This window comes from Pimephales promelas, chromosome 1 (assembly GCF_988280905.1).
Source record: "Pimephales promelas chromosome 1, fPimPro1.hap1.1, whole genome shotgun sequence".
In the NCBI taxonomy this organism is placed as follows: Eukaryota; Metazoa; Chordata; class Actinopteri; order Cypriniformes; family Leuciscidae; genus Pimephales; species Pimephales promelas.
In genome coordinates this window covers 13,056,417-13,065,175 of record NC_142769.1, presented here as the reverse complement: position 1 = coordinate 13,065,175, position 8,759 = coordinate 13,056,417, and the positions used below count along the sequence as shown (strand labels likewise).

At 39.8% G+C, this 8,759-nt stretch overlaps 1 protein-coding gene across 1 annotated transcript; it reads right to left on the bottom strand.

The window, feature by feature from the left end:
- Window positions 1-312: 312 nt before the first annotated feature.
- LOC148998366 (uncharacterized) lies at window positions 313-1,825 on the bottom strand. Its single transcript, XM_089127347.1, has 5 exons — window positions 1,292-1,825; window positions 1,130-1,191; window positions 968-1,044; window positions 747-865; window positions 313-632 (listed from the first exon to the last, which is right to left on the bottom strand). The coding sequence occupies exons 1-5, from the start codon at window positions 1,487-1,489 to the stop codon at window positions 543-545; spliced, it is 546 nt and encodes a 181-aa protein (XP_088983473.1). The 5' UTR covers window positions 1,490-1,825; the 3' UTR covers window positions 313-542.
- Window positions 1,826-8,759: the final 6,934 nt, after the last annotated feature.

Here is an 8,759-nt window from a genome sequence, read left to right as displayed (position 1 = left end):
CTGGATATGTACCAAGTTTGGGGCACAGCAGGGAGCCACTAGGGCCATCAGTTACCATGGTGAATAATCCCCAGGTCGGGGTCAATGCAAGGGAACATTAGCATTTCACACCTTTGGGACACAAGGCAGTGGCCTCCTTCAATTGGTCAGAGATCTTACATAGGATTGGGTGCTCAATGCTTTGTCCCTCCTCTAAACCCCCACACTATTGGTCCAGTTTATGGCCTCATTTGGGTTTATTATTACTCATTATTAATATTCATTGTCATTGGTGTTCATGGTTATAATGTCAAGACAATCAGATAGACAAAGTTGAGTTTGTTATTTTTATTATTTGTAAATGACACTGGGCACATGACATATATATTTATATACACACAGTCAAAACTCTATAAATAAAAAAAAACATTAGCACAGAATACATTTTACTATTAGTCATACAATAAATAACCCCATATAATATATAAGGCCTGTGTATAATATATGTAAAACAATATAATAACCCGAACAACCCACACCGACTTTCCATCCAAAATGGCATCCTACTCTTCAGACATGTGGTCAACTGTTGCAGTCTTCCAGATAGCTGCCTCTTCCTCTGTCTGGGTAACCCCAGTCCTGCAGCTCAGTAGCTGCAAAATGGGAGGGAAAAAAGTAATTAAACCACTGAAAATATCAAATGTGTTGGGATGGGAGCCTCTCCCAGGCTGAGGCTTTTACTCAGATTTATATGTATTTATACTTACTCTTCTTTTTCTTTGTCTCATGAGCATAATGACCCTGCTGTCCTCCATCTTGTCTTTGTTATCATCTTGGGCCATCCTGTAACCCCTTCTAACAGTTTTAAAATATGGCTTGCAGGATGCTAAAGAGATGGAGATAGAGAGGGGGAGAATATGTTTATTTGTAACTAACTAATCTATACAGTTAAAAAGTTGTAGCCTTGGTACATTCTCTTGTGACTTACCTTTAACAACAGCAGGATCTACATCCGGTACAGCCATTAAAAAGATTATGACCTCGAGGTTGTGGGGGGAGGATAGACTGTGAAGCAGTAATTAAAGAAGGTTGATTAAAATTATAATTTAGAAGAAAAGACTGTTATGAAAGAATAGTTTTAAAGATATACCTTGTCTGTGCGTCATATTTGTGCATGTTGTTTTCCCCATTGTGCAATCTCCATACAGCTTCCTGTAAAAATCCAACATAGTATGAGGGCTCAATTCGAATAGATTTATAAATAAAGCACACAAAGTTAAGCAGACACTGTGATGGTCAAAAAATAACTTACCGCAACAGAATTATTCCCAGCTCTCTTTAATTTCTTTGAAGCAGGCTCCTCTTTTGCCTCTTTGAGCTCATTGATGTCAGCCTCCATCTTATCCAACCTCATGTCCATCATCTCCAGCTTTTCAAATATCCTCTTCAAACTTTCATTTGCCATATACACCAGTCTGTTTTCGTTCGGACTCAGAGATTTAATAGCCATATTGTCCCTATGTAAAGGAGTAACATCTCCACTCTGCTCTCCGTAACACTTGTTGAAGATTGACACAATGTAAAGCCTATCACCTTTCCTGAATACTAATGAGGGGGGCAGGGGAATAGGGGCAAACTTGAGCCAGTCCCAAAACAAATTAGCATTTAAAAAGCCAAGCCATCAACTAACAGCATGTGGTCAGACAAGTTCCTGTTTTCGGGCCTTTACAGGCATTTACAGGTACGCATAACAAAGTTCCAAAGATCCCTGCCAAACAGCACATTTCGCGGGCGTTTTCATTGTCCGAATTCTCCCGTATACACACTTTTTGACGCAGTGAGTGAGAGAGAGTGGGTTACGTTTGCCACAACAGTCAGTTAACCTTTCTGAACACCACGAAAACACTTTCTTAATGCTTCTTAGAAGCTCTAAAAGAAGGTATACTTGCAGAGCATATTTGGTCTGTGTGAGTCGGGCTCCTTGCTCGGCCGTTCGGGCCGCGTGTCGACTGGGGGTGCTGTCCTGCGTGCGCGCGTCACGTGGAGCGCGGCCGCAGCGTTTTTGCACTGGCGCGTGCATGGTCGGTTGCGTGGCTCTTTTGTTCCGTGGGGAGTCACGTGGCGTTCGTTGGCATTTAGCGCGAGTGTTTGAAAGGCTTAAAGTCTTTGAGGTGACGTTACCCGAGGAAATAGTTCGGCAAAGTCCACTTCCTTTCCTGGAAGACGAACTTGGTAGTCCACTTGAGGAAAAGACGAAACTTTTAGACAAACAAAAGGACAGATCCATGGTTGGATCAGAGTCCCGTGAGGTTTACATGTTGAAGAAGCGCTGGAAAGTTCAGAAGAGAGAGATGGCGGACCTGCGTTCTCACATTTATCCCCTTGGAGAAATCCATCCCCTTCCTGTTGGCTTGAGCCAATCGGAGAGTGGATGTTGCACGTGGGAAGCCTTCTTTTATGGTCCTTTGTTCCTCGTGACAGGGGGGTGTGTTCCAGGAGGTTAATAGTAAAACCGTTTGATCTACATTGTCAGTAAAACATATTAAAAATACACTTTACTTTACATCTCTATGCATATTCGAGTGTTTCATTCAATAAGCATTCTAGAGATATCAAGGAACATTATGTTACATTAACGGAATATACACTTTTGTTTAAAATGCATATCGAAGGTATTTCCAATTTCTATTTGAAGAGTTCAGATGCAAAAGCCTCTAAATGCCATTTGAAATTTTCTTCTTTAATGATGATTTTTATCAAACTTGTATATTTAAGTTCAGTAATTTCTCTTAAATAACAATTAATAGGTAATTATCATTGCCATTTAAGTGAAATCACTGAACTTAAATATACAAGCTTAATAAAAATGATCATTCTAGAAGAAAATTTCAAATGGCATTTAGAGGCTTTTGCATCTGAACTCTTCATTTATGCTGTGACCAAACAAGTTATTTCACTGTGAAATCACTGAACTTAAATATACAAGCTTAATAAAAATGATCATTCTAGAAGAAAATTTCAAATGGCATTTAGAGGCTTTTGCATCTGAACTCTTCATTTATGCTGTGACCAAACAAGTTATTTCACTGTGACATGAGGGAAAAACACACATACATAAAACCATTGAATACCTTTGTTAAATGTCTTTAAAACCAAAAGAGATGTATTTCTCTTTGTTCAGAGACATTCGTTTGGCCACATTTCATTGGTCCCATAAAAGTCTTGTAACTTGATGCCACTGGGGTAAGTGGATGAATGTGTGTGTGTGTGTGTGTTGGGGGGGGGGGGGGGGGGGGGGCAAAATCCTTACACACCCAATCTGGCAACACCAGCCACCAGTGTCGCACCGCGGCCGCCGGTGACAAAGCAAGGAGCGCCGAGGCAGCGCAACTATCAATTAAACGGGGTGTATGACGAGCCTCGGTGAGGATCGGAAAAATCTTACCTTTATGTGCAAACTTTGCCCGTCGATAAAATAATTGTTGTCTGTGTTTGTATATGGGCTGTGGCAATAATAATAATAAAACAAAAGCTCGCAACATATGGAAAAAAAGGACTATTCCGCAAAAAACAAGTGACGTCGTTGACCGTTGATTAATCTTCTGCGCATGCGGGTCACTTCTGGGTCATTTCACGTTCACACAGGAGATCACAAAAGGTCGCATTTAATTGGAAATGTGAACGGCCTTGCAAAAAAATCGCATTTTTTAAAAAAATCGGAATTGAGCATTAAGCCCTGCAGTGTGAACGTAGCCTAAGAGACAACGTTATCGGGAAACTCAGCCCAGTTCAGTTCTTAGACTATGGTGTCAATGCAGGCAGATCGATAATATTGTTGAATATTAAGTGACAAAAAAGGCAAACTACTGCTAGAGGTTTTAGAAAAACTAAAAATCTCACAGTAAAATAAATCACAAATATACCTGTGTGACTTTATATATCATTAGAAAAGGATTCCACAGCATCAATACTAATTTGTGATAATTTTGCAATGTTTTAAATCAATTCAAATATTAATGTTTCAGTGTCTCAATTAAATTAATTTATTATAATTACATTAAATAACTGGTGTCATGCTGCTGTGACCTCAACCTTACAGGCTCAACTGTGACTATCTGAAAAGTGTTTCTCTGTTAACTGTCTTTTATAATCAAAATAATAAACACATTGTTAAAAAAAAAAAAAAAAAACCTTACAGGCTCACTATTGGCAGATTATTAAGTGGTGGAGGGTGGCCATTTTGAGTTGACATCATTGTAGTTCTTAGTTTAAGTGCTACTTAAGTGTCTGAAAGTTGCATCTAACAGTCATCTTCTCTTAGAGAAGCAATGGTGTAGTCTACGTGATACGCAGGTACACGCCGTATACCCACTAGAAAATGTCAAGGATTTCCGTATGTCCACTAGGAAATGTCAAAGATCTCTGTATACCCACTTTTAAAAGTGTGATGATTCATAACAACATCGTTTTGTAAAAGAACTTTCATCCATAAATTCACCCCGCCTGCTGTGACGTCTGTGTTTTCGCAACGACACAGATCGAATCGTGGAATCCAGCAACAAATTTAACTTAGCCTACTGTTAAGCGGAATGTCACGCAATTTGGCCATTACCTGGTGTGTGCTGGTATATCACAGTATACTCACTACAAAAAACTAGACTACACCACTGTAGAGAAGTTCTACTTTTTATTAACAATTTTTTGTCAACTTATAAGTCAAAGCTTAAGAGTATTCTTGAGAGCATTTCTGAGAACTTTTACACATACTGTTCTCAAAAGATCAATTTCTTCTTAGTGTGATTTTAATTGTAAGTGTAATTGGTCTTAGTGTGAGTGTAATTGGTTTTAAATCTGTTAAATGGAAAAACATGGTTTTGTGCTTGTAACAGATAAAGAGTTTGATTGGACAATTGCTCTTTCATGTCAGAGTGTTTTATTTAAATAAATAATGTATATTTATTTTTCTATGCATGATTACAACATGATTACATGGGTGCATGGGTCAACTCAACAGAGCGTGATCTAAAAGTGAGGAAGGCACTTGCGTGGAGGGCCCTGAACGGCATGAACAGTGTATGGAACTCCAGCCTCTCCCGCCAAATCAGACTCAGCTTATTCTACACGCTGGTAGAGTCTGTTCTCCTCTATGGCAGTGAATGCTGGACCCTGAATCCAATGCTAGAGAAGTACCTGGACGGGTGCTACACCAGGATGCTCCGTGCAGTGCTTAATATCAGTAAGGGAGTGCATGTAACCAACAAAATCCTCTATGAGGGAGTATCAAGAGTGACCGACAAGATTGCTGTGAGGAGAATGAGACTTGCAGGACATTGCCGAAGGCATCGAGAGCCGCCAGCCAGCAAGCTGGTGCTATGGGAACCAACACATGGCCATAGGTCAAGAGGACGCCCCACGCTAACATACGTGGACATACTCAAGAGGGATGCGGGAGCCCAGAGCACCAATGAACTGGCCGGATGCATGGAGAACCGGGATGCCTGGAGGCAACGATGGAAGGCTCGTCTGAGGACGACTTAGAGAGACATGATGCATGATTATGCATTTAATATTTGCATTTAGTATGTTAGTTTGGTTAGAACATAAAAGCCATAAAAACTCTCTTTGCTTCAAGTAGAAAAAGAGATAAACTCTTTTTGTTCTCACTGACTCACATACAGACAGAAAGTAAGGGGCACCTGTCACTTGGAAAATAAGAGAAATGAAATGTTTGAGACAGACAGACAATGAATTGGCCTTTTTCACTTCATTGACTGCAGGGTCTCGTGGAGCAGAAGAGATGAGAAAGTCAGACCTGTCTGCCTCTCACATGAGTGATACTGTCAGCCATGAGCTTAGCTGTCTCACATTCAGCACATTCAGAGACACGAGGGAAGGAAACGAGGGACTGAGGTAAATGAATGAATGAAATATCCTCTCGTACATTTACATTTATAGTCAGTCAGTGGCAGAGCCTTATAATAAATATCAGGTGTAGAAACATTGGGTTGCTTTTAGACGTTCAAAAGGAAATGGATAAATGAAACGCTCTCACTCTCTCTAGTTCTAAATGTCTTTCACAGGGTTAATGAGCAAATCTGTCGCTGTCAGACTCTCATTCGTTCTTTTCTTTGCTCAGCCACGCCCTAATGGACAGAGCTGTCAATCATCTTTTTGTCCCTCATTATTTTCTTCTCTCTCAAAATACTTCTCTCTGTTTCACCATCAATCTGTCTTTCTTTCTTTCTTTCTTTCTTTCTATATAGAATATGAAGTAATTTCTAGGTTGGTGTATTGAATATTTCCTTTAATAATGGAAATTAAGAAAAATAGTAAATACGAGTAAGTCCTTTTATACTGTGAGTGTTCTCGTATGTTTAATGTATGCATGCAACATGACAAAAATGGGCAAAACTATAGTTTATTAGCCGGTTAATAAACCACGGTCGTGACAGCAAAGACTGACAGGTTGTTTTGTCAATCTCTTGCTTTCTATTTGTCATGCTGAGTATCCCGACCATTGTGAAATATCATTGTGAAGTCACCTTTGTTTTTTTACACCAAATTATACTATAAAAATTGTTTCAAAGCCACTTCACACTAATAAACAGGAAAATAGCAGAATGAAACTTCATCATATATGAGACAAATTCAGCTCTAAAAAGACAATAGTGTCATTAATCAGCTCAATCCAGTTCAAGTTTTGTTCTCATCCGATAGTCTCAGTGCGGTCAAATCAATATTATTACCAGTTAATTGGTCCCTAAACAGATACACATACTGTAAATGTACATTGCATTTCTTCCTATTGGGTCTGACTGTGTTGTGCTGTGCAGCTGCATTACATTAAGTGTGGACAGAAAAAAAGGTTATCAAAAACTTGCTGTGTTGCATCTGGTTAGTGTCAGTGTGAGATTAGATGAAAGGCATGAAAGCTCATGATGTCTCTCAAAACTGAGCCATGTGAATGTGCATTTCAGCTGATTTCTCATGGACAATGTTTCTCAGTGTAATAATAAAACTGATAAATTAACTGGTGCCTCGACAGAGATTCACAATAATCAAATTCTTTAAATTCGTTAACGAGCTAAGGATCTGAATCAGGTGTGTTAAATAACATTCACAATATACGCCTTATTCAAGGCAGCGCCATCTTTGATTTTTAATGAGAATGAAAGCGAGGCTGTGAGACATGCATCTCTTCAATGGGCTGTACTGTTATTTAATGTGTTTTTGGATTGTTCTTCTCATGAAACACTGAAAAAATATATTTCCAAGTAATTTCAGTTGACGAAAAACTCCCGACAATGTAAGCTGTGGAAAATTGTAAGGAATCTAAGAGCTTTATTCAGCTTTTTACAGCAGATGCCATTGGTAACAAGGTAAGTCTATCCCTCACAGCCTCACTTTCATAGCTGTCACGGCGCTTCTTTGAATAAGGTCTATGCAGAGCAGTGGGTCGCGAGCATAGATATCATATAGAGACTAGATACCCTATTGGCCGCTGGAAACCGAGAAATCTGGCTGCCATCTTGAACCGGTCGTATTCCTAGTTTCGTTGCGTGTCAGCAGATGAGATGCCAGAGCATTGTGGAGCATTTTCCTGTTCTAATCGCCGGACCACTTAAAATAGGGATTTTCACAAATAAGTCTTAACATTACCGTACTATTGGTTGTATTTTGTGAATAGAATTGTTGTGGAGACTTAAAAGGACTGTATTGTACTTCTATTGCTGGAACTGCTTTTGTGTGGTAATCACTCTCGGGTGTCGGTCAGAACGCAGGAACCAGACCAACTGATTAGATGGTGTTTAATAAACTGTTGCAGTAGGCATGGGCTTACAGATTCTCATTTCGTATCCAGATGTGTGTGTGTGGTTCTAAATAAAACAAATAAATAAGAAAAATAGCATTATGAATTAAATATACATATGCATACTATACACTCAACTCTAAACACTAACTAGTACAATAACTATTAACAGTCAGATACAAACTGCCATTAGGTAGTGTCACGTGTACAGAAACGTGAGTGGCAATAATACACGAGTAACGGATTATATAGAATATAACGTTAACTACTTAAAGGATTCAAAGTATCTAGCTACATAATCCACAATATAGCTAAATAATATCTGCACTGGATGCATAACGGAAATATACATGGAGAGTAATGAATATAAACGAGCTGTGATTAACACAATAACTCTAGCATCGCGTCAGTCAGACGTTAGTGATAAATATGAACTTATAACATGCAAACACGATCATCTTAGTCACTAAATAGCAGTTTAAGACAGAACCACTTACTATTCAGCAGTGACGCACAGGTGACGTAGGTTACAATACAATGACAGTTGAACAGATGTGTGTGCGTGTGCAACTGTGCATGTTGGGAGTTGGGAGCCGGTGAGAAAATGTCCGGTACCCGGTAATTTTACCAGTAATAACGAATCGGTTACCTAACGTAACCTCGGTTCTCTCTAGATGAGGGAACGAGTATTGCATAAGCTAGCTTACGCTACGGGAAAGATTCATCTTTGCTGAGAAGTTGAAGCCAAAAAATTATTCCATCATTTTGTAATCATTGTCAACGCAGTATCTCTGAGGCAGACCATGAGCGGGGCTAGCTAGCAGCTCATTGGTTCGCTCAGAGAAAATGCACGAGCCTATGGGAGAGCGGCGCTGAGCCCGCGGCCAATGAGCGGACGGCGCGGATCGTGCCGCGAGCTTGAGTGAGGAGATCTGCTCTGATTGGAATGGGCCACGGGGCTGTCTGCGAC

Coding starts and splice junctions, on each gene's coding strand:
- LOC148998366 (XM_089127347.1), bottom strand. CDS start 1,489: ATGGCTATTAAATCTCTGAGTCCGAACGAAAACAGACTGGTGTATATG. Junction 866..967: donor AGATCCTGCTGTTGTTAAAG/GTAAGTCACAAG, acceptor CCATCTCTTTAG/CATCCTGCAAGCCATATTTT. Junction 633..746: donor TGAGACAAAGAAAAAGAAGA/GTAAGTATAAAT, acceptor CCCATTTTGCAG/CTACTGAGCTGCAGGACTGG.